The sequence below is a fragment of the Heliconius melpomene genome, chromosome 3 (genome assembly GCF_056956725.1).
Source record: "Heliconius melpomene rosina isolate 202511_hmr_F chromosome 3, ASM5695672v1, whole genome shotgun sequence".
Taxonomy (NCBI): Eukaryota; Metazoa; Arthropoda; class Insecta; order Lepidoptera; family Nymphalidae; genus Heliconius; species Heliconius melpomene.
Window position 1 is genome coordinate 4,112,776 of NC_140391.1, and position 27,408 is coordinate 4,140,183.

At 30.6% G+C, this 27,408-nt stretch overlaps 1 protein-coding gene across 1 annotated transcript; it reads right to left on the reverse strand.

The window, feature by feature from the left end:
• Positions 1-814: 814 nt before the first annotated feature.
• On the reverse strand, positions 815-27,285 carry LOC146539897 (NADP-dependent malic enzyme-like). The gene is made up of 12 exons (XM_085207270.1): positions 27,112-27,285; positions 23,473-23,638; positions 22,906-23,064; positions 21,314-21,495; positions 20,886-21,066; positions 17,171-17,299; positions 11,152-11,334; positions 8,865-9,087; positions 7,931-8,073; positions 6,588-6,758; positions 5,419-5,542; positions 815-4,199 (listed from the first exon to the last, which is right to left on the reverse strand). Exons 1-12 carry the CDS (start codon positions 27,138-27,140, stop codon positions 4,039-4,041), a joined length of 1,851 nt encoding a protein of 616 aa, XP_085063396.1. The 5' UTR covers positions 27,141-27,285; the 3' UTR covers positions 815-4,038.
• Positions 27,286-27,408: the final 123 nt, after the last annotated feature.

The following is a 27,408-nucleotide window of genomic DNA, read 5'->3' on the forward strand; positions in this document are numbered from 1 at the left end:
AAAATTTTGTATTGTAAATTTGTAAACATTGTGGCAATTTCTTTAGAATGACATCTTAATGTTTGAGTGCTGTCTATCATAGAAAGAACGTCATTCTTTTCCCTATAACAATAAAAAGAAAATTAATACAATTTTAAACTATTGTCTATTATATATAACTTTGGTTTTTCCGTTGCCCCCTTTTTCGTGCAAAGCCTTTGTCAAGTAGAACCTAATATAGTGACACGTTTTACAGTGACACCTAATATTGTTTTTCGTTTTTCATTTTTCGTCCCATGATATTAATTTATTAAATTAAGTGAGAATTGAACTCACAACCACTATATTTACACTTTGATACGATAACGTCATTTTTTCATCACACAAGGTCAATAACATGCTATCTATCAATTTTAATAAAACAAATTTGAGGTCAGTCAATATGAGACAAACACGCTACTGGTTGTGGGTTCGAAGCCCACTCGAGGAAATTAAATATTTATTTAAATTAATATTTTTATTTCTTTGCTTTGGTGTCAAAACAATGCACGGCGTTGAGTTTCGCCATTCAACACGCAATGCCTCCAGAATTCGGCGTAAAATGGGGAATGGAGTGTCTCAACACTTCCTCTGCCTACCCTGCTGTGCGCGGCATTGCGGTTTGTATTTATTGTACTGCCTTAGAATTGTTTTTTCTCACACAATTTTATTACAAAGACAGTACATTTTTAATTAACTTGATTTTAACAGGTATAATAAAAATAATAAGGGTACAACTAACTACAAAATAAAAATATTTGGGAACCTATAGAAAATTGAAAAAATACACACGATATTATGTCTTAAACATTTTTAATTAGTAACATCCATTCATTATAATTGAACAATTTATATTCTAGATGTAACACAACTTGCATTCCAAGAAGTAAACGTTGAAAAGAATTGACCTAGTAGACTGCTTAAATTATAGAAAAGAATCAAAACCCTGCTAAATGATAGAAAGGGATCAAAAAACATATTGGCACAATATACGCTTCATAAAGAAAACATTGAATAACTTCTTTAAAAGTTGGGTAAGAAATGCAAACAAATCATAATTAATAACCAAATAGCATTTTCTATTAAAGTACACATTTAGCATTTATTTTCTAAATATAATGTGCCTATATGGTATAAATTAACTGAAGTCAAAGTTACACATAAAAAAAAAACAAAAAAGCGAAGAGAAATCAAAATAGATCTTACAATGAGAAAAAAAAAACAAGAAACAACACTAAAAGTCATAAAGTGCACAACATTAATAAGTGTGGTTACGAAAAGCTTTAGAACCTTAACGCAATACTTCTGGCAGTTTTGTATTGTGTCAAAACACTCAGTCAAATACCGTTATTAATGAATTATTTAAAACTTACATTTTCATATTAAATATGTTTATAACAGACAGTTCAACCTCAACCTAGGTTGCGAGAAATATAAAAAGTGAACAGCCGTTTTTTTTCTCGTTTCCCCGGAAATTACGGGATATCCTCTTATTCTATTTCTTTCCACAACCAGTCGAGCGGAAAAGAAAGCGAGCAGAGAGTTGAAATCGGCCTTTATACATCCTCAGGGAACCTAAATGCTAAATTTCAACGTTCTGCGCTGCATAGTTGAGGCTGTGTGTCTGTCAGTCATTTACTAAGAGTTTCATATAACCAGAACATAATAAGTAGATAAAAGGAAAAAAATAAATTAATTTAAATCACCTATACACAGCAAATTAAATCACTTAGTATCAATAGATACATTAAATTTTTTTAAACATAAAAATTTTCGCTCAGCGAAAATAATATATATCTCACTCATTATAATAATAAATACTGAACGCGAAACGTATACTAAAAATCCAAATCTAAATATATATATTTAAATTACATAATATAATAGCAATGATCGATTTGTCATAAAATCGATAATAAATTATGATTATTACTAAATATCGATATAGTTGCCAAACATTTATTAAGTTACTACAAAGCTTATTTATTATATATAGATAGATAAGAGGTCATAATATTTCGTCATAATTTTTTTCATATTATACATAAAATAATAGTTAAACTTGATTATTTCTTATAAATAGTGTTTTTTTATTGTACGTTTGAAACGTTAATGCTGCGGTGACTAGACGTTTATTTCATGCCATAATACTCACGGAAATAAAATAAATAATACAAAATATATTAAAAAAACAGTTATAACATACCGACAAAAAAATATTTTAAAATGTTAATCAAATGAACATATATATTTACATAATTTTCAAACATAAATGTGCTGATTTAATATTTTTGTGAATTTTACAGATCTAACACTATGGCCCGTTTACAATGTAAAGGCCACATACATTTGCACAACATTACTACTTCTACTCACATACATAATATATAATATAATATAGTATATAACAATTTATTCATATAAAAGCAAATATAACCTATATCCAATATATTGGATATTTTGTTTTTCTAATATTACATATTTAGTGTTATAATTATAATATATCCATATAAATCCAATGATATTTGTTCTAAAGTTTCAACAATTATTATGAGAAAATGTTTTATTTTATTTCCCAAATATCAACATAAATTGAGAATGATTTATTTGCTTTTGTATGGTTCAATTATTATTTAATAATAATATTCAACTATTAATACACTAGTATATATAATATAATATGTATATACGGAACTTGGTTTTTAATTGATGTTTTATATATTTGGTAGAAATTATAAATGTCTAATGCCAATGAAATAAAACCATAGTATTACTATTAATTAAAATATAAATTAACAATAGTCATCATTAATATTATCATTACGTTAAAAACATTTTTAAGTATATTTATTTACTAGTCTGTATTTAGAATTTTTTTCACGACCTTTTACTTATTTCTATAGCAAGAAATTAGTTACATTAAATATTTAAAATATATGACATAATAAATACGAAGTAGGGAAGTAATTGAGTTGCAACAATGATTAAAAGTTAAATTTAGTTTTTTGATAAAAAAACATTTAAAATACTGGCTTTCTAGTAACTTGAAAACAAAAACTAGAGAAACCATATGTGAAAAAGATGACAAAATATATAATTAATAATTTCCATTTTATAATACTATGACTTACTTCCGACATTATTAGCTTGTCTAATACCGAGGTAATAATACTTTGTGTACAGTTAAATATAACAAAAAGAAAACTTATTAATAACAACATTCCGAGCTGTCACTTACAATATTACATAAATAATAAATAAATACTGCCATTATTTTGTATATGATTATTTTAGATTTTACATAAATATATTATAACCATTGTGACATTTAATATTAAGTATAGGTCTTTTTTTATCAAATTTCGAATCGGATCCGTCCCCTTTTATATTTTTAACACAATATTGAAATAGAGAGTCCGCGAGTTTAAGCTGATCTTTGTGTTTGTGTGAGTGTTCATATAAAGTGAAACTAAACCAATGTACAGTTATACTGCTTGTAGATAACACATATTTAATTCTTAATATTTTATTTTTATGTTTGATTAAAAATTAACGATAAATTTGGTACTATCACTGTCCAAAAAATGGAAAAATATATGTAACCAAACAGTAAAAAAAGAAATAAATCTTGGAAACATCGCAGTTCTTGGTTATATATGAGTAAGATTAATTATTAACTCAAATGAGAACTCATACGACATGAAATAATAGTAAAAAATATAAGGACGCAATGTCCATCGTAGAAGAATTGATATTTAATGATAAATAATAATAAACTTTATTTTTAAAACTTTTTTTACTGGCTTTGCTTCTATAATCATTCACATCAATGCAAAGCTTAAGACTCGCGAGCTGTACTACTATTATTTTGTATATCTTTGTTGTTTTAGACTTCACATAATATATTTTTATTATAACTATTGTGACATTTAATATCCAGTAAAGATTCTTTTTCTAATTTCAGATGGGTGGTTTCTTTTTTATTTTTGACAATATATTTAAATATATATATTTAATAATTTAAATATTCTTCGGTACAGGTTGTATGGGTCTTACATTGAACTTCTCTTCGGGCTTCCATTCCCATACAACTGGCATTGAACTTTCATAGTTGTAGTTGTACATTTGGTTTTCGACGTGTTTCGCTAGATTCTTCGGTTCTGGATATACTGATGCAAGACCTGGGATTTAATAATGAATTATTATTAATATAGTTTGTATACATTACACGTTACATGTAATAATATAATCGGACAGAAAACATGGAAAAGAATGATATATTATATCTCTTTCTATATAAAATAATATATAAATTAATAAATTATAGATGTCTATATGTATTAATATATTAAGTAAAATCTTATTAACGGCTATACCTAAATATCGACATATGATAATACTACATTGTCTACAGTAAAAAATGTTTATGAGAACAATGCATTCATGAAACTATATTTTATAGTGTTATTTTATGGAATTAATCCTAACTCCTCAATTGTCTGAATGAAAAGTCGAGAATGGAGTGCTTTACACATCGTATGTTCCGTAATTTTCCTGTTTACCAATACTCTATATTCTCCTTAAAATTGTAATGTGAAGGAATATTGAAAATGTAAAGTTAACTAATCAAATAAAATACGTTATTACAAAATACAAAATCAACTACCAATACCTAACTAATTACATACATACTTATTATTTATTCAATAAAAATACTACCCATATACTCGTATCTAGCAAATTTCAACTCTAACCTAGCTCCTATAGTAAAACAAATCTATTGACCACAAAATTATAATACAATCAAATTTAAAAAGTATTCAAAAATAAAATAAAAACATGCATTTAAAGGTGAACAGGTGATGTTCTTCCTTCGAAGTCTTTATAATCAATGGTCGGGTATTCAGGCCAACAATAACAGTCGGGCAGCTGTGATTCATAGTTAACGTTATATTGACACATTCTTATGTGCTCTTCGAAATTTGTCGGTTTCGGGTATACTGAGCCGTATCCTATTTGTAAATTTATTATTAAATATTATAGAATGGGAATTAGATTAAATTTAATTTTTAGAAGAGTTAGGTTTACTTCTGTAGATTTTGTCTATTTTAAATATTCCTATTACTAAGAATGTTCAATTAGCAAAAGAAAATGTGTAATAAAAATACATTCTTATGGCTTAGTGTTCAGAGCGGTTGGACTATTACAAAAGGCATGGTTTCGAATTCCCGCTGCATCAAATTTTTTAAACGCTTTCTAAAATTTTTTTTTTAATTCAAAAGTTCTTTTTTTATAATGCAAAAGAATAAAAAAAGAAAAAAACCGTAACAAAAATAACAAAATCAATTTTTCTGTTACACATTTTATTATAACATAAATAAATAAAAACAAAACAATTACCTTCATCGTACGCCATTTTGGCAACTTCGATGGCGATGGCGAGGGACACCTCCTTGACCTCCGCCAGCGACGGGTAGATGCGGCCGATGGCCAAGTCAGCCTCACTCACGTAGTTTGCTAGGGTCTGGAAACCAAAAACCATTATTTTATATTACAGTAGAAATTCGATTAAACGGACTAATTGGGTGTTAACGACACCCATCCGGATAATCGAATGTATTGAGGCCGTAGATCGCAGGAGCACAAGCTTGCGACTGTAAACGCGACGATTGTGGGTTCGATTCCCATATCGGGGAAATTAAATATTTACAATAACAAAGCAATGACTGCCCGAAAGTAGCTCTAACCACAGGTACAGTAGGTTACATCAAAAGGATTAACTTTCTTGATAAATGGACTATCTCAGTAGTAAAACAGTAATTATCATTCCCAACCAGTAGTTCCTAAAATTTGCGCGTTTAACAATTTTAATTAGTTTAAATATTAAATATTTCAAGTCCTCGAATGGGAATCAAACCCACAACCTGTTACGTTTATTGTCACACGCTTAACCACAGCTAATAATATTACTATAAAAGTAAAGATTATAATTTATGAAAATAAATTTAAATCACTATCGCCGTCAGCAACGAACTAGATATACGTATAATATAAAAAAAAATCACAGATTCGTCCGCAGACGCGAAAATATCAACACTTGGCATCATAACAATATGTCATTGCCAACAAAAAGAATTCTCAGTCATAGATTCTTTATAAGAAACCATATTTTAGTACAAAAGCTTCATTAAAATTTTACATTTAAACTCATTATTCTAAGTTTCATTTTAAAAAGCTAAGTGCAAGCAATTATTTGTTTTTATTTTTGCTCTTTGTTGAAAACATTGTTTATTTTGAAACTCAAAAGGTGGGAAGATATTAAAATACATACTTATTTTAAGCGCATTTAAGGAGTTTCATTACAGTCTATATATTTCGTTATTTATATTCAATATTTTAAAGACTGTAACGTCTGATGTGGATCAGGTATAGGCACAAATATAAACCAGCTAAACTATAAGAAATAATAGCATGGCTTCTTAGTATCCATAATCATTGCAAGTAGGAACGCTAGGATAGGATTTTCTGAATTTTTAAGTAATGCGATAAATAAATGATAATAAACTCACTCTGGCAGCAGTCAGGAACATAGTCTCAGGTATGTGATGCGTAGCCGTCGCTATCACACCAAGGGCCACCCCGGGGAATATATAGGAGTTGTTCCCTTGTCCGGGATGATACTCTTTACCGTTGTGCTGTACTGGAGGGAAGGGGGATCCTGAGGCGAAGATACAACGACCCTGGAAGTGATAACCAGTGATAAGTTATAACTCTTATTTAATGTCACTGTACATTTATACATGTATATAGTAGTCGTTATATACATAAAATTATATTACACATTTACAATCATGTCTTTGTAAACCATATCTTTTTAAAATAATTAACGAAAATTGGCCCAATTGAAACATTATTGTAGAAACTGTACACTAATATCAAAAACTTTATTACATAATACAAATAACATCTCTAACCTAGACCTTGAGACCAAAACAAAACAAAAACTAAAACCGAATGATTGACAAGGACGTACTTTAGCATGGCAACATTTTACCGTTCACACCTATAGATTCCGTATGTTCCGTATATTTAACATTTATTGAAGTGGGCAGAGGGAACCTAATTTTAATATATTTTCTAATTGTCCTTTATAGGAATAGGTATAGCATTTTCATTCTTTATTTTAACAGAAAGAGAATAAATTATAAATATACGCATATAGCAGGGTGCACGGAGAAATGAAGCATTTATTATTTTCATTCCTCGCTCCGGTAAAGAGTTTCGCTTTATAAACCCTCTGAAAATTCGGCGGAAAGTGGGGAACGGAAGTAATCTTAATGGGAACGGAGTGTTTTAACACTAAGTTTCCATGTTCTCTCTGCCTACATCTATAATATATACTATTTTCAAAATATACACATATCTCCAAATGGAAAATCGTACTTGCGACTATCGCATTTATGGTAGACATTTTCCAATTTAATTCTTATAGTGCTACTATAACGTTTTCTTTATATAGATTTACACACAACTATATTTCATAGTTTATTGATTGACATAATCGATGTAATCTTGAGTCAATAAATTATCGATATCATTTTTATCTGTCCATAGAGATATCGATTGTACAGTAAAAGCTAAAAGTAAATGTTTACACTTTTTATTATACTTCCTTTGTTGTGTAAATATACGTTTTATAGAAATGATTTATGAGATGATTTTGTGAGATCAATGAAGCTGCTATAAAAAAAATAATTTTACTTAAAAAGGTACTATAAAAATTAACTGGAAAGTAGAGAGCGGAGTGTCTCAACACTATGCTCTGTCTGCCTAACCTGCTGTGTGGTATAAAGAGTGAAGAGAAAAGTAATTTAATATGTAAAATATAATCTGAATAAAAACTGAAACTCACATCAGTATAATCATAAGCGTCTTGTGCGGTACACTCAGCTTTGCTGGTGGGGTTGGAGAGCGCGAACACTACCGGGCGTTCGGTGTTCTGCGCCATTTGTTTTAGCACATTTGGTGTAAACGCGCCGCCGACGGTTGAACAACCTGTATATAGAAATAAATATATTAAATGTGCATTACAGGTGCATTTAAAGTATTATTTCAGAAAATTGTAAAAATATCCTAAAGTGTTATTTGACACTTTAATTTCTCTGTCCTTTTGCAGAAATTTGGAATTTAGAAAGTGGCAATGGCAATTATGTCCCATCTTATTTTATCAAAATAATAAATTTTATCGAGTATATCACTACAGAACCCTAAAACGGCAATCGCTTCGCATTACATAATAAAAGTTACCATAACCACGTATGCGGTAATGCGAGTAGATAAAGCTTTATCGATGTCAGCGGGAATCCCCTAAAACGAGACTAATACAATCAATGCGTGTAACAAATAAACAATATGTTACTTATATAGTTATCCATTTCACACTGTATCCCGGTCGGTATCACGGGTAGGCAGAGGGAACCTAGAGTTAAGACACTCCGTTACCCACTTTCCGCCAAATTCTGGCATTGTGTTGAATGACACCAGAGAATAAATATTTCATCTCCTCGAGTGGGGATCGAATCTCAATCAGTCGGTTTTTAAGTCACACTTTGTACCCCTGGGCCACGACTGGCTGACCTTGTTAAGTCGCCATGATAAAAAAAACTTAGCAAAGATAATATTTTGTCCACTATCACCGTAAAATTATCACTTCAATTAAATCATTAATCGTTTTTAATTTTTATGAAATCAATGAATTCTTATAAATTATATTCATACTCATTAAGGCTGTCTTAATTACAACCAAATATCTAATATGCTAACTTCAGAGCTATACACAAACTTACCAATAATACAGCTAGGTTTTATCTTGGCCACACATTTCTCGAAGTCCTTTTCGGGCTCTATGTCTTTTCCGAACACTTTAGCGTGAGGCGGCACTCCACCCTCTCGCCTTGTTGATAGGAGACCATCTATGTCGAACATGTATACTCTCTCTTGTGCCTGCTTCATCGTTAAACCCTCTGCTACCATGGCCGCTACGGTCAGATTTGCTATGCCGTTTGCTGCCTATGAATAGATATAAATATTTATACAATTTTTGTATAATATTGTTTCTTTCAAAATTTTAATGGGATTTTTATAAGATCTAAAAATCATTTCTGTTTGTGTGAAACACTTCAAAAATTTTTAGTTAATATTTTTATTTAAGTTAATATTTTCTTCTATGGTGTATTGAAATTTAAGGTTATGTATTCATAAAAGGGTTGTAAAAATGTAACATATTATAGTTACAAGAGGCGTTAAGGAGGGACAAGATATGCAATAGAGGTAGCGCAATTATTTTTATTTTTTAGGAAATTATAAAACTTATAAGCAATTAAGTTTTCATTTATATGGTTAAATTAGCAAATAATATAAAGACTATATAAAACAAAAATATAAATTACTTAACTGTCGTTATATATATTACATAACAAAAGATAATAATAATATGACGATTTTTTATCATCCTATTATATAACAACCAATGTTTTGGATATAATCTAAATCTCGAAAAGATAAGATTTCTATAGTAGATTTATTATTTAAATATGAATATAAATATCGTATAATAAATAGTAAGAATTAACGCTTAAAGAAAGATTATACTAGACATGCGTCATAACATTTGATTTGGATTACTGATTGGTATCAGTTAAACATCATTTTACAATTCTTAACAATTAAATACTGAAGTTTATTATATGTGCATACAAAACCTAAATAAGTTTTAATAGAATTTATAAAATAAGACCACCTCTAAAGTATGACCTTTTTCTATAAAAGAAAAAGAGAAATCATAAAAATTGATCGGTAATTCACAACCGCGTATGATACCAAAAACAGATTATTAAAAATTTATCTATTTTTGAAGTCGTTTAAAACAAAATAATTCTTAGATACCAAAGTATAAAATGATTATTTTAAACCCCAACGTTTATCATGAAATTTTAATAATTTCCTGTGTAGACTAGAGTTGAACGAAACGACACGTTAGATTCTGTCAACAGACTTGCAATGTTATTTAAACAGGTAAAAGTCCATTTTGTATGTCATTATTTAATCATATTTCTTTTATTTTCACATTGTATAATTTTTCTTTTCATTTTGCATTGTAAAAAAAAAATTAAAGTAGTTAATTTCTTTACAAAATATGTATCTCAATTTAACCTACATTTTTGACCTCATTCCTCACACTTACAACGGTAGTTAAATTGTCAAAAAACTGCCAATTTAAATTAATTGTATTGAAAGTATGGTAATTTTCCCCATAATTTACGCAACGGTAATTCCATGTTTAGATAATAAATTTTATTATATAGGTACATAAAAAAGTAAAACAATACATTTTTAGTTATAAGTTTAAGGAAAACGGATCAAATAACCCTTGATTCTCTATGAATAAAAATCCATTTTTCATTGGAATTTTTCGTTTTATTTCTTATTTACTTTTGTTTTTTCTTAATTTAAGTTTGTATCCCGTTCATAGCAAGATAGGCAGAGTAAACCTGGTAACCTAGTTTTGAGAGACTCCCTTGCCGACGTGCCGCCGAATTCTTGAAGCATGGTGTGTTGAGTGAAAGAATTCAATACCGCGCTTTGCCTCTTTACCAGACCGACGAAATGAAAATCTTAAATATTTAATTCCCTCGAGTTGGAATAATTAGCAAACTATTTAAATAATAAAATATAGTAAACTATTTAAATACACCATATTATTTAAATAAAATTATACTAAGTTATAAAATAAAGAATTTGCGATAAGACAGAGAAGTGCATTCGATCTACGGACATTGTATTGTTATAGTTTAAGATAATTATTTCTATATACATATATAAAATGCTGACACAGATTTATTGTATTAGTGAAGAAATCATATAATCATCAAGATAATAATGAATAACAAAATATATATATTTTTTTAGCTTCACGCTGTATTCCGTATATAGCAGGATACGCAGAGGGATACCCTGCTACATGCAGGACACAGCGTGAATTAATTTATTTTATTCATTATAAAAAAAGATTAACCAAATTCTTCTGACCTCCTGACTTAGAAAATATAAAATATCCTAAAAAAATCAACTCACCGATCCAGCTCCCAAGAACAAATAGATATTTTCACTCAATTTTCTCTTCGTAACTCTTACGGCCGCCATAAGACCCGCAACTGCCACACTGGCGGTGCCTTGGATGTCGTCGTTGAAGGTACAATACTTGTTCCTGTACTTCGCTAGTAAACGACCCGCGTTTCCTAGGGCGAAGTCTTCAAACTGTCAAATAAAAATATATTTATATATATTTATCGATATAAACAATTATACAAAAAAATATTAACATAGCTTAATTAATTCATTCAGAGATAACTTAATACAAAAACTACAAAAAGACCATAATTTAACAACAGATTTTTTTTTATTATGGATGGATGGTTATGCAGTACTTAATATACCTAATTATTATTTAAACGCGACAGTTGTGTATTCGATTCCCGCTCCAAGGAATGATTTTTTTAATATTTTTATTTCCTTGTACTGGTAACAAGACAAAGTGCAGCGTAAAGCTTCGCCACACAGCACGCGAAAATTCGGTCGAAAGTAGGGAACAGAGTGTTTTGACACTACGTTCCCTCTACCTACCCTGGGATCCTATTACACATTTTGATTGAGAGTATAAATTATTATAAGTAAAATAAATGATTCATAATAAATAGTATGTATGTAAAAAAATGTATTAAAATTGCTAAAATAATCATAAGATAAAAAAAATATGATTGCTAAAACTTACAAATCAATGTAATCTTATCAAAAATAGTAACGCAGAACCAGTCAATATTGTGATAAATAATAGTACTACAGATATGTTATAAATCAATATCAGTAATTAAATGGACAACATTAAATATTTGTATAAACTTTCCATGGCTAATGATAGTTTTTTTTTTTAGCTTTTTTGTTTCTCTATTCCTCGAACTTAGTGTTAAGACACTACGTTCCTCACAACAGCTCAACGTGTTGAGTGGTGGAGCTCGACGCCGTACTTTTTTTCTTTAATACCAGAACGAAGAAATGAAAATATTAATAAGTACCTAATAATTCATTCCCCCGAATGGAAATCGAACCCACGACTGTCGCATTTACAATCAGTACCGTGGTGGCCTTAATGTTATTAAGTATTTACTTATAATTATTATAGTAAACGAATATTTAATAATATTTTCAAATATTATACAAGCACTTGGAATTATAAGCATTAGTAAAATTTACTATAACAATTTTACGCGATGAAAGCGTAGCTTAATTGGCTAGAGCGCTTGGAAAATATCCAGAAGTCGAAACAACACAGTGCACATTCAGCTACGGTCAAATTTTTACATTAAATTTCAATATAATTATAATATTATAATTTTGCACGTAAGTAACAATTAAAAAACATATAGAAAGTAATAAATCAAATTCTCGGGCTCTATGAAAGTGATACTTTCTTTAAAGAATCTTCTTTAGAGATACGATAAAGTAGCTTTTCGACGTCGATATATAGATTTCAATATATTTATGACTACTTAAATATTATCATAAAGGCATTTTATCAAAATCATATCATATCACCCCGGAAGCAAATTAAATACTATTTTTATGTGTGGAAAGCTAGAAAAGACTAACAGAAAGTAGTGTTTAGTTCTCGTTTCTCCTTTTTTTTCGTTCCTTCGTGTTCCTCAGCTCAGACACTTATATAATCAAAGCTGTAAGTGGAAATCGAACCCACAACAATCGCGAAAACAGTCAATAACATTTAAACTCCACTGTGATAACGCCTAATTGCTATATGTATATTTTACGTACACGTAACGATGTAACGAAATTTAAACGAAACATGCCAACCAATCTAAGTTAAATGAAAACTGGTTCAGTCTTCTTGCATCTCGGTCCTTTCCTCCCATTATAAGTAATTTAGTCAAACGACAAATTGTTTAAAATCACCTTAATTCGATGTAGTCAAGTTAGTTTAGTTTGACGTTAAATTTATTATTTAGCTACAATTGAATGAACATATACAAAAAGTTTATATATGTCTATCATATATAAACTTTTTATGTATGTTGCAAATAGATACTGCAAACATTTGTCATGTTTACTTAATATGAAATTTTATTGATGTAGCCTTCTTTTACGTCACTACATCGTAAATGTGACGTATCTAAATAAACACGTCGGATATTTGTTCAAGTTACTATTAGATGAATAATTAGGACAAAGTAAATAAATATAAAAAAGAAAAAAATAAAACCCTAAGAATGTTACCTAAATATAGATGTTACTACTGTACTAGTACTAGTTATATCACTAGGAACTACTAATTACAGCATTTTCTTATTATCCAATAGGATAAATACAAGAAATGAAACCTCTTTTCGAAAAGTTAGATTCGTTCCGTACCTTTAAAGTCAATTCATTCACTAAAATCAGTCATCATAGTAACGTGAAAAGCATACGTCTTGAATGACATAAAATTTTCAAGATCCAGATATATTATGTAGATAAAACAGAAACATAGATAAAAATGCGGTAAGCAACGTCACATATTATGTCGTTAATCAAAACAAAGATAAGATAGCAAAGATTGATAAAGATAATATCTATACTTAGAAATAATACATACATACATTCATGAATGTAAAAAAATGCCTATTTATGATAAGTTTCTATTTAGAAAACATTTTATTATACTGGCAATTTCGTTGACTAGAACAAGTGAATGAAGAGAATGTAGAGACGGAAGATGATGAAGTGGATGTGGAAAGGCATATTGCTTCCGATAACAGAGTTAATGGTGCCTTAGCTGCATTGAAGAGACAGCGAAACGTCAACACAGTTGCACGTTTGAAGTTACACAATGCAGTGTTAGTACCGACGCTGTTATATTTCAGCGAAACGTGGGTATTACAAAAGAATAATAAAAGAAATATGTATGTAGAGATGCTTTTCGAAGGATATGCGGAGTCAGTTTAGTTTATCGAATCTAAAATAATAAATAAATAAGACATACACGGAATGACAATTACTAGCGAAAATGGACGAGGCAAAAGAGATAAGCATAGGCCGTAGCGTTTGGACGACTGACTGTAAAGTTGTTAAACGCTAGGAAAAAATATTATAACAAACTTATAAAAGGTTTATTATTATGTTCCCTGTTTGACAAGACAAATGATCCTGAATCTAGGCGGAAAGTAGAGAACGGAGTGTTTTGACACTCGAAACCGTTAAGCTGTGGAGAGAAAAAACACCTAGTGGGTAAATAACGACACATCATTCATTAAATAAGAATATGGTATATACATATATAAAAATTTTGCGTATAAAGTGACGTCAAAAGCAATAAAATTTTCGAGAATTTCAACACAATTTCACGGAAATCTAAACGTAGTACATCGTTAATACACATCGACAGACGTCACATCTGGCATTCATTTTGCCTTGACGTAATTGTACCTATGTGAAATACGAAACGATTGAAAGTGACATTTTATATATAAAAATACAGATTATACATAAAAAAGTTGTTTTTTTTTCTATTAAATCTAAAAATTATACGCCTTAGTCTATAAATAGTAATTAAATAAAGGTCGTTGACTCGGACAATTATATTTTTTGTTTGTACCGGTAATCATATTTTACAGAACATAACCGCACTAGATGAGTTTAATCTATTACTTTTAAAAATATTGGTTGGTATGCCTTAGATCTAATATTTTGAACTAGACAAAGAAAACTTTATTTGCCTATATACCTATCCAATACATTCGTTTACAAAAAACATCGACACTTACGGCATTGTCCAAACTGGCTTCGAACCCAAAACTATTGATATCACGTCACGTTGCAAGTATAAGTTTTAAATATAATTAAATATTCTACGAAATATACAATAATTTGATTTTATGTATTTGATAGCAGCCAAAATGGAGTTTTGAAAGGGATTTTACATTGGAAAAATAATTTGTTTCTATAATTGAATACAAAGTCGTTGTAAAAATCAAAGTTATTATATACAAACCTACTATATATAAATTATAATAAATATAAACTTATACTGTACTATATTGTTAGGATAATAAGTAGGTACATGTAAAAATCACGTAATTAAAATACTTATTTAGTACCTTTTGTATCTGTCATCGGGTAAATAACATAGGCTATAACCGTTGCTGACATATTGTGTAAAGAAACAATTTTCAATGTTCCTATTGATATTTCATAAAAGTATATAATATGTAGGTTATTTTGTATATATTTTGAAGTGTAAATATAGGCAATACATAAATGGCATGTTATTTGGCGATTTTTTTTTCAACTTCATGCTGTATCCCGCATATAGCAGGATAGCCAAAGAGAACCTCATGTTATGATACTACGTTCTCTACTTTCCGTTGAATTCTGGAGGCATCGAGTGACGGAACTCAACGCCGCGCTCTATTTCGGTACCGGAGCGATGAAATGAAAATAGTAAATATTTATTTTACTCGAATAGTAATCGAACCCACAATCTGTTGCTTCTACAGTAACACGCTTGTACGTAGGGTCACTACGCCACGATTTTAGATCAAACTTTTAAAAGTAAATTGCAAAAATGAAAATAATAATCCCCCATACGAAAATCGAACCCGTAGCCATTATAAATCAAGCCAGGTACATCTCAATTGCGTCATAATAGAAATAAATGGCAAGTACATTATATTTGGTTTGGCTTAAAAGTTATTTAAATAATATCATACTAAGATTGTTAACAATATCTACTATCTTAAAAATAAATAAACACCGACATTGAAACCTATTTCACCAGAAATAATAATAATTAAAATATTAATTGCCACGCGACACACGATTTAAATATAAAAGAATACAATGTCTAGCAATGTAAGACAGTAGTCAAATTTGTAAGTAAAATATTTAGTTAAGTACTTCATAGGACAAAAATAAAAGAATGATTTTCTTAAATAAATAAAAAAACAGACTATTATTTACTGGAGGCATTGCTTGTTGAGCTGACGTAACGCACGCGCTTTGCCTCGACCCCAGAGCTAAGGAATTTAAATATTCCATTTCCTCGAATGGGAATCGAACCCACAACTTATCACGTTTAATATATTTTTAAAACATTATAAATACGATAGGTATAGCTTATTAACGGTAGTGAATTAAATAATCTTGTGCAATTCATTGCAAAAAGTCAAGGACGTTGACGTCGAGTCAAATATCAGACGTTCTAAGATCTATAATATAGGTAGAGTTCTCTTACTTTTTGTCTTTAACGTGTTTTTAAGTTTGTAATATAGGTAAATGAATGTCGAGAAAAATATTTAATTATTTCAAAATTTAGAAGACTTTCAAAGATCATGTAAAAAATGTTTTTATAAATTCATTTTTTTTTCCGCATATAGCGTTGTAGGCGATAAGTGAATGAGATTTTAATTTAATAAAAATCTATCATGACAGTCTGACCTTTTAGTAATATAATTTTATTTAATAAGAATAAGATATTCATGCATACATTTCCAATTTATTTTTTGTGTTATAAACGTGCAAATTATATGCACAATACTTGACCTATATACTATTATAATATACATTTATGTTTGTATGTACAAAACAGATAAAAGATAATGATTAATTACATTATACGCATAGAATAAAGATAACAATATATATAATCCACAATTACACTATATATCAACGCCATTGTTTGGTGGTGCAGGTGGTAGGGGTGTAATCAAATGTACACGCGATGGTTGTTGATTCAATTCCCATATTATATAATGTTTATATTTATAAGTAATCGTTTTCTGATGCGGATCAACAAAGTGCAATTTTAGTTTTCGCCTTACAAAGACTTAAACTGATAAATTGAATGTTTTAGCACTAAATCACTCTAAAGCGGAAACAGGAAGATAACAAAAGATATGTAAAGAATGGGTAGAGACACAAAATCCTACGTATCTTTTAAGTCAAAGTTAAAAAAGATACAAAAACATATAATACTAAAAACAATAAAAATGCAAAAAAACCAGTGGCCCCCAATAATTAAATAAACTAATAAAAAAACAACACTCACTTGCAATAAAGTGTTCTGTCCGTATCTCTGCACGCATGCCTCCATGAACTCGTCGATGAATTCGTCATACTCTCTACCTCTGACTCGTTTCTGACGTAGCCCGATATAAAGCGGGTCCTCTAGTAAGTCCTGTAAAATTTTACTTAATGAGATACCATACTATAACAGGTTCAAATTCATTTTCGGGAATAGTAAATACTGGTTGTAGAGATATTTGTGTAAAAGATGAAAATAACTTGTACAACATTAAAAAAATTTTTTTTGACTCTATTAAAATGTATATTATTACCAATTGGTCTTAAATATATTTAATTGATAATATTGTATTAGTTATGTATAGGTAACCGTATTAGCTTACATCTATATATATAAAATCGAAAGGTCACTCACTCATCACGAAATCTCAGAAACTACATGTGCTAGGAATCTGAAATTTTGCATAGAAGTTACTTATAGGATGTAGGTGCTCGCTAAGACGGGAATTTGTAATATTCGACTTCTAAGGGGTTGTTTTTGGGGATGAAAGTTTGTATGAAACTTCGTTACTATAAGCGGTAGGAGTCTTAAATTTTCTATAGACGTCACTTGTAGGACGCAAGTACACACGGAGACGGGAATTTCCAATATTCCACACCTAAAGGGTTGTTTTTAGGGTTGGTAGTTTGCATGAAACTTCGTTACTATAAGCGCTAGGAGTCTTAAATTTTCTATAGACGTCACTTGTAGGACGCAAGTACACACGGAGACGGGAATTTCCAATATTCCACACCTAAAGGGTTGTTTTTAGGGTTGGTAGTTTGCATGAAACTTCGTTACTATAAGCGCTAGGAGTCTTAAATTTTCTATAGACGTCACTTGTAGGACGCAAGTACACACGGAGACGGGAATTTCCAATATTCCACACCTAAAGGGTTGTTTTTAGGGTTGGTAGTTTGCATGAAACTTCGTTACTATAAGCGCTAGGAGTCTTAAATTTTCTATAGACGTCACTTGTAGGACGCAAGTACACACGGAGACGGGAATTTCCAATATTCCACACCTAAAGGGTTGTTTTTAGGGTTGGTAGTTTGCATGAAACTTCGTTACTATAAGCGCTAGGAGTCTTAAATTTTCTATGGACGTCACTTATATGACGCAAGTACACACGGAGACGGGAATTTCTAATATTCCACCCCTAAGGGTGTGTTTTTCGGGATATAAGTTAAAACATCTGTTAACTGTATAATCTATTTCATATTCTACACATAATTAAATGATATAAAAGCGAAATCTGCACATGAAAAATATAGGCCTTCGTGGCACAGGGGCATAAGGGTGTGGGTTCGATTTCCACTCGAGGTAATGCATTATTGAATATTAATATTTATATTTTTTCGCTCTAGCAGCAATTCAAAAGCCAGGCGTGAAGTTCGGCCACCCAACACGCAATGCCTCGAAAAATTTAGTAGTAAATGGGGAAAGGAGTGTCTCAACGCTCGGTTCCCTTTGCCTATACTCTGTGCGGAGTACAGTGCGTGAAGCTGAAAAAAGAAAAAATAAAGAGGCCAGTCGTGGTGCAGAAGCACGAAAGTGTTATAGTAAATGCGACTGGTTGTAAGTTTTATGTCTACTCGAGGAAATAAAATATTTATTTAAATTTATATTTTCATTTCTTCGCTCTGGTGTCGAGGCAAAGCGTGACGTTGAGTTCCATCACTTAATACGCAATGCCTCCAGAAATGGGCGGAAAATAGGGAACGGAGTATCTTAGCTCTAGATTCCTTCGGCCCACCCCACTGTGCGCTGGATACAGCGTGAAGTTGATTATAAAGATATAAAAACTTAAGAATTAGGTCCATTAATATATCGATAATAGAGGCTTAAAACTACTTTTGTCTCCGATCGCGAATCATGCAAAAATGACTGGTATGATGGATGCTGGTAAAACCAAAATGTCAAGCCTTTTACAGAATATTGGATCCTCACCGATTCAAATGGTTCTAAGTTGTATGCAAACATATGGTTCCAAATGATACTGGGGCGCGTGCCTCGAGATGAGAACAGTACTTCATATGAGGCCGATCTTGGGCTCTTTACATTACCAATCGGTGTTTTGACGTAAAGTAATGTCTCGCTCTGCCGGTGACTCCCAGTGTCTTTGATACCAACTTGCTCTTGCTTTCCGTATGATCGCGATACTGACTGATAGTTAGTTACTCGAAACATTAAAGCTCAACATGTTGATACTGGGAGTATATGAGAATAAAATTTTTTTGTTTAAATTAATAATACTCTATAACAAAAATTTACATAAAAGTGATAAGAGCCCTATCAGAAATGAATCTCTGTTAAGGCCAGTTATTTCGTCTTTAAGTCTGTTTATGCCATTGTAAATTATTTGAATAGTTCAAATTAATACTTATATTTCTTTTTAACATATGGTGAAAGTAAAAAAAAGTAAAAAAAAAATTGACCATATCTTTGCAATATTAACCATAATAAAAAAATTAACCATATCTTTGCGTATATTTTGCAATATACGCTCTAAAAAAAATCGGTAATATATATATTTACAAAAAAAATCTTATAACTGATCTTAAATAGTAGGTAATGTAGGTTGCATTCTTTTAAACCATTCAAAATTCTTATAACAATTACGCTAATACGGTACCAAAGTTATTGAAATGTGCATATTAGAAATCACTAAGTGCGCTGCAAACATGAAATATTAGAACATAAAGTAATTCAGTATATTGAATTAATAATTGTGTAGTTTAAGCGGGCGAAGCCGCTGGCGGTTGCTAGTATATTATATGAGAAACAATGAAATATTAAAAATAAATGTAATACAGCGCGAAAAACAAAACTGTGTGTTTATTTCTTTAACTTTCCTTTTGCAACTATAAAAAAATAATTTAATATGCAGATATACAATAACCACAAAGGCCACATCAACAATAATGGAATTTATGATGTCATAATAGAGTAAGTAATATTACGAAAGCTATTGCACTAAAAAGCTTTTACTAAACAGTTTACGTTAATCATGCAAGTAAAACTACAGCTTATGTAGCTTATGAGTTGAGTAGCGTAACTCAACGCCGCGCTTTCTCGATGCCAGATGCCAGGCGAAGAAATGAAAATATTAAATGTTCCATTTCCTCAAGTGGAAATCGAGCCCAAAATCTGTCACGTTATAAAATTTAACATTAAATATAAAATTATTTTATTAATGGAAATTTTTAATTTATTTAAATTTAAAACGAGTTGAATAAACCCACTTATTACTGTTTTGAAAACGTCGCATACATATAACGTAAGCTATTAGATGATTTGGCACGCGAATGCGGTCACCATCTCACAATTAAACGGTAATAGTTTTTGACACCCCCATGACTCAGTTTGAATAGGTATAAATAAGAACGCCATTGTTGTCGGTTCGATTTTTATACTATGTCTATATTTACTTAATTTAGATAATGTACTGTGTTAAATTTTCTCATACTACATGCAATTTTAAATATCAGAATATAAAAAAATAACCAACTGAAACTATCATTAAATATATAAAAAACGAAATATAATAAATGTGAAAATTAAAAGTAACATTATACGTTTACCGCCCGTATCGATTTAAAATATCACTAAAAACTGAATTGTTTTATTCAAAACACCACTTATTTTTCTCATAAAATTACACAAGATAAATTCAACACTAATATAAAAAAACATCCACCTGATTATCGGTACCGACGTCCAAGGTGATGGGCAGGCACTGGTGCGGTTTGATGCCGGCCAGCGCCGTGTACAGCGACAACTTGCCGACCGGGATGCCCATGCCGTACGCGCCCAGGTCGCCCAGGCCCAGGATGCGCTCTCCGTCCGTGAACACCACCGCGCGCACGTCCGGCTCCGGCCTACAACGTGTTTGGAGTGAGGACGGAGTAACCTGACACTAGCGCTACTACTTGATAGGAAACTCTTACTATCAGTAAGAATTCCCCATCAAGTGATATCCGAATGGTGTGGGGAAAGAAATTATTTCAACATTAGGTTCCCAGGTTTCCTCTACCTACTCTCTTGAAAGATACTAATCATAAATTAAACTTTAAGATTAAATAAAATTCAAGATTAAAAAATTAAATAACATCCTCGAAAACTCACCAATTCTTAAGAATATTAAATATATGTCCCTTATCATTGATAGTGATAAAGAGACCTCGAGGCCTCCTGTAAATGAGACCAAATCTTTGGCACGCCAAGCCTACGGTGGGTGTGTATACGATTGGCAAATACTTCTCCACATTCTCGGATAAGAGTCTGAAGAATAACTTCTCATTTCTGTCCTGAAATGAAAGAACGCTATAAATAAATTCAAATATCTGTAAATATACATTGATAGTATTTTTAACATGTTTTAAAGTGATATTGAAACAAGTGAAAGTGAAAGAGAAAAATACTTTTTTAGAAAACGTATAAACATTTTAAGGCAGCGGGATTAGATCCTGCACCTTGGACGGTCGTAGGCTTAGTGGAATCCTGGAAAATCATTTACAATACAACTAATGACTTTTATAGACGTAGATATGAATATAATTATACTAATACTTGTTTAAAGCTATATAGAATATGCTTTTTTATTTTACAAATAAATCCTGAAGCTAAAGATACGTAAGATATTAAATATATTGTACGAAACACGTTTAAGGGATATTGATGAACGAATGTCATAAAATATTTCCTATTAACATGAAACGCAAACAAAAAGTCGAATTTTGTGTGTGAACAGCTGTAAAACAATAATAATTATTTATATACTGTATATTTCGCTAAATATATTTTGGTCTTTATAGGACCAATTTAAACTACAAATAAATAGCACATTATACAACCTGTTTTGATAAAATTCAATGATAAGAACTAAAAATAGACGACATTTTATATATAAAAATAAAAAATTAAATGAAAAGTTTATCATATCATTTCTTTAATATGATAAACTTTGGATTAATGATAAAGAAGAAGACAATTACGCTCGAAAACCTTATACAGTTTTTAATAATAGAGCTGGGTATGGGCTGAGTGTTTAAACCAGTGTTAAAACACTCCGTTCCCTACTTTCCGCCGAATTTTCGAGACATACCTTGGTACTAGAGCGAAGAAATGAAAATTTTAACAAACAACAAATAATTCCCCTGATTGAGGATTGACTCTACAGTCATCGCATTACAATCACACGTTTGTACCCCTGCACTACACGAACCAGTTATATAGTTTTCATTTAATATACAAACAACAAACAAACAGACTTGCTCATTTAAATATATAGTACAGATATCTAAAAGCGGATGGAGGGTCGCTACACACGTTTAATAGCTGTATCACACACGCTATGAATGACCACTAAGTAGTAAACTTCAAAAGAACACTTACATAAAACCTAAACCTATTTAGATATATTTGTTTTATTGTTTATAACTGTATCACCTGACTATGCATTTACTATATATTCCACGACTTCTTCATATAAAATGCCTTTAGAGTTTTTGTTACGTAACGCGTTACGTAACTAGGACAAAATAATGAATGGATACGGTATTTAGTTATTATTTTAAGTATTAAGTTTTTTATTATATTTTAATAGATTTACTACTAACATCCATTAATAGAGACAAAAATAATAATAAAAAAAAAAAACAACTGAAAAAAAAAAACAAACTCATTAAATCAATGGTACCTTTATGGTGTTTAGTCACCTGTAACTCGACGAGGTAAAGATATTTGTTCAGATTGTCCTCGTATCTATCTATTGATATCCTGCATATGTCCAATTGTTCCTCTTGAGTTTTGAACTTGGCCGCCAAGAGGCCGTGAATGCCGAGCGCTTGGCGCTCCTCTAATGTGAACGCGAGACCCTAAAACAATGGATGGCAGAGTACAATAGACTATGTGAGTAAACTGTACTAATAGCTACAAATTATATTACTATATACATATACAATAAAGTATGCTTAGATTATCTTTTTTTTCCTTTTTGAATAAACTTAGTAATTAAATAATAGCGCATTCAAACATTATCATTCAATAATTGTTTATTACTATTACTTTTTCTCCTTTTTGAAAAACACAACATACACTAAAAAAAAACCTTCGCTATCAATCTCAAAATCGCGCATATTGAGTAGCAGAACTAAACGCCGCGGTTTGTCTTACTAGACGGGGAAAGCGATAACATTCACAATATAAACATGTCATTTATTACGATCAGATCAATTATCAGCCAAAAATAACATTTAAAAAGTTATATCATCTAACTTTCGTACCTTGTTAAGACGCGGGTCCCTCAGGTGGTCGATACCTCGCACCATATTGGGGCAGATTATGTTGCCGGTGACCTCGTGGTAGTTCCGACATTGGTCTAGGAACACTGGACATTTGCTCAACGCGAACGCTAGAGCCCGATTCGAGCTTATAGCTGTAGAGCAGCATCTACGACAATTAAATATTAAAATTAAATCAGCTTCAACTCTATCCCGCACACAGCAGGGTAGGCAGAGGGAACATAGTGTAAAGAGTTAAAACACTCCGTTCCCCACTTATCTACGACAATAATATATTAAATTTATTTGATATTCATGAGATATTTAAATAATATCTTTAATTTGCTCAGTTCACAACATATAGAATAACCGTAACAAACATTACTATCACTTTCTTCCACGATTTCGTTTATTAAGACATTGAGTGTTGTATGGCGGAACTAAATACCACACTGTTATCACACGGGTTAAATTCCGAATCCACATCCATCGCGTTCATTTCAAAGGATGTTTAGTTTACCTTACAAGACCGTCTACGGTACTCTTGTTTGTTACCATTTACTTATTCAATACTATCGATTACCTATTCAAAATATCGATTTAACGCCAGAATAGATTGACATATGAATGTCGTCTATCTAACTTCTCAACAGTAGACTTATATAATACATGGCCTTGAAATTGAGACATCATTTAGTGAAAATTAAATAACTAACTTAATCAACCTCGGTTAAAGTTAATTAATATTAAATTAATTAAATTAATATTAATATTAAATTTTAATTAATTAAATTAATATTAATATTAAATTAATTAATTAAATGAATGAAAAAATCATAATTAATAGTTAATTTAACTTTTAAATTAGTACAAGGATGACGAGTTAGAAAGGACGTTGCCTATGACAATAACATTGTCTAAAATCTTTTCCGAACTCCCTTTCCTTAAACGACAAATAAGGATTTACAATTTGCCTGTTCCAATTATATAGCCTTATAGTACATAAATACCTATGTGTTTTTTTTTTATTTTCACGCTGTATCCCGCATATAGAAGGGATCTAGTGTTAAACACTCCATGAGCACACACAACTCAAGACTGCGTTTTCCACTTGGTACCAGAGCGAAGAAATAAAAATATTAATAAATAATAAGAGAACCCACCCCATACTATGTTTTAAATGCATATGTAACTTGCATAGAAATATTCTCAAACAAGTTATTTAATATAACATTAGAAGAAAACATTGCTAAAAGAGCACATAAGTGAATGTATTTACAAATAAACAGCTTCGTCTCTTCTTAATCCGGAATATACGCGGTTACGTCATACAATACGTTTTTAGTACAGTAGCGTTGTTAGAATTTTTTGCGTCAACAATGTCCGCTATATCTAGTACCATTGATTGCTCGTAGTGAGAATAATATTAGGCAGGAATCCAATAAACAATATATTTGAATTTTTTATATAAAAAAAACTTCTTAAACTACACTAGTTATATTATGGGACAACAATGGCTTTATCAGTGGAGAAAAAAGAAAAAAATAAACTTTGTGGCATAGTGGATAAGTGGGTAATTGGTGACGCGAGGGACTCGGATTTGATTATCATTCAAGTTTGTTAATTAATTGAAGCTTCGATTAAAAATTGTAATATAATTCGAGTGTATATTTATTTTTTTCTAAGCGAGAGGAAAAAGTAGAAACTAAAGTCAGTAAGTCTCCCCCCAGGATTTAGTAGAACCCCTATGTAGTATTAGATTTTGTTTAGTACTAGTGTGTTATATTTAAGTTAGTAAAACATAATTTACGTGCTTGATTTAATTCTTGACTTAAATTAATTCGAAATATTAGCAGAACAATTAAGTATAATATTAACTTAACGAAATAACTTATGTGAAATTCCACATAGCAATAGTTTTCCTTATATTGATACCAAAGATATAAACGAGAATCTATAGGAAGTTAGATACCAAGTTTTACAATGGTAATCGATACATAGCATTTTCAATGTCAAGCGAAATCGTTAGTGTGTTCTTATAGAACGATTTTTCTTAATTTACTGTAGGCATACAAAAATTTAAACTTATTTTTGTAAAATTAACTTATTTAATAGAATAATTTAATCCGCTCCCCACTTTCCGCCGAATTCTGGAGGCATTGCGTGTTGAGAGGCGGAACTCAGTGCGCACAGCGCTTTGCCTCCACACCAGAGCGAAAAATTTAAATATTTAATTTCCTCGAGTGGGAATCGAACCCACTACCTTTCGCGTTTACAGTCCCACGCTTATGCACCTGCGCCACGACTGACCTCACGTAATATTACAGTAATTAACGTTTCCGTAACTAAGTGAAATGCAAAATAATATTATTCATAATATTAACTAATTAAAACAATGTTTAGCTTTTGTATGGTCGTAGCGTTTTATGGATGACATCGTGCAACCAATGATATTTACGTACATATAGTTGTGTATGTTTGAAATTATTATATACTAAATTAACATGGTGTTAACCGTGTTCCTAGATGCCTGGACTTCTGCTTTGAACAGAAATGTTCGTGTAAACGTTTTTTTTTATTTTAGGGCAAATTTTTTGTTACGAAATTTGTGAGGTAGGCTCGTGCCCACATCGTGCCCACAGGATCGTTACTATTCTGGGGTGGGTACGGATCACCCGACTCCTCCTACACCCATAGTTAAATATTCTTTGCAATAGATCTTTAAAAGGAGATTTCTATTTCAAATGCATTTTATACCTCTTCTATTACCAATTCCAATTATTTGGCAACTAATTATAACACATTTGTATTACATAGTCAGTGACATTACCAAGGTGTTAGAAGTGGGTCAATCCAAAATTAGGTCACAACTAGGTACATTTGTATGAAAATTGGAAACATTTTCATTCAATTACTTACATATGTACCACAACAAAACGTAAATGAAAAACTATAATAATATTATTAAATCTTTCTAAGACGTGAACTATGAGATACTTATAAGTTTTCCCTCCTGTTTTTCTTCTCTAAAAATATTAAACCTATACAATAATCAAATGGTATTTTTTTAGTTACGTATACTTTTTATAGTCATCTTTAAACTGTGAATCATGAATGAAACATAATTTATACATAAACTATGAATTATGTATGTAAATACATACTTTTATATCGATCTAAATTATATGTAAGCTATAATTTTTAAATTTTGTATTAATGATAGGTGAATGAGTCAATTTTCCAAGAACCGTGATATCATTACTAAAAGATGAGATCAATAGCCGAGACCGACAATTACTTTTTCTAACGCTATTCGAAATATATTGCGGCAACAAATGTATATAAAAGTTTTATTAAAAATACAGTTTTATAAAACAGAAAATATTGTAAACCCGCTTTCACACGTGAATTTAGAAATTAAAGGTATTATTAAATTGCATATATATTCCGCAGCGAATTGTCCTTTTTGTGTATGAAAAATTTTAATAAAATTTGAAATATTTACTATAAACCATTGATAATATCAAACAACGTGATTTACTACAGTTCTATAACGACAACAACCTAGAATTTCTTTACAAATTGAATAAAACACAGGTGTCACGTTATGTAAACTCCAAAAATAAACGAAAAGCTACTTACATCAACGACCTGGGAATACTCGAAAACATTTCAAAAAATATTTTTCATCTACAATATAACTAATTCCGTGAAACTATTCACTATACGAAAACTTATTTTTAAAATATTATTTCGTCCTCCATGTGTACCACTAACGTGAGATATCCAGTCTGTATATATTTGACTGGCTGTCGTGTGCTTGGGGCTTGTATAGGCGGTACGACCATAGACAAAAAGCAGCCTATTGATAAAATCCTTTTTCCTTTTTACTACCAACATAAGATTTTTTTTTGTTCATTACGATTTAAATTTTAATAA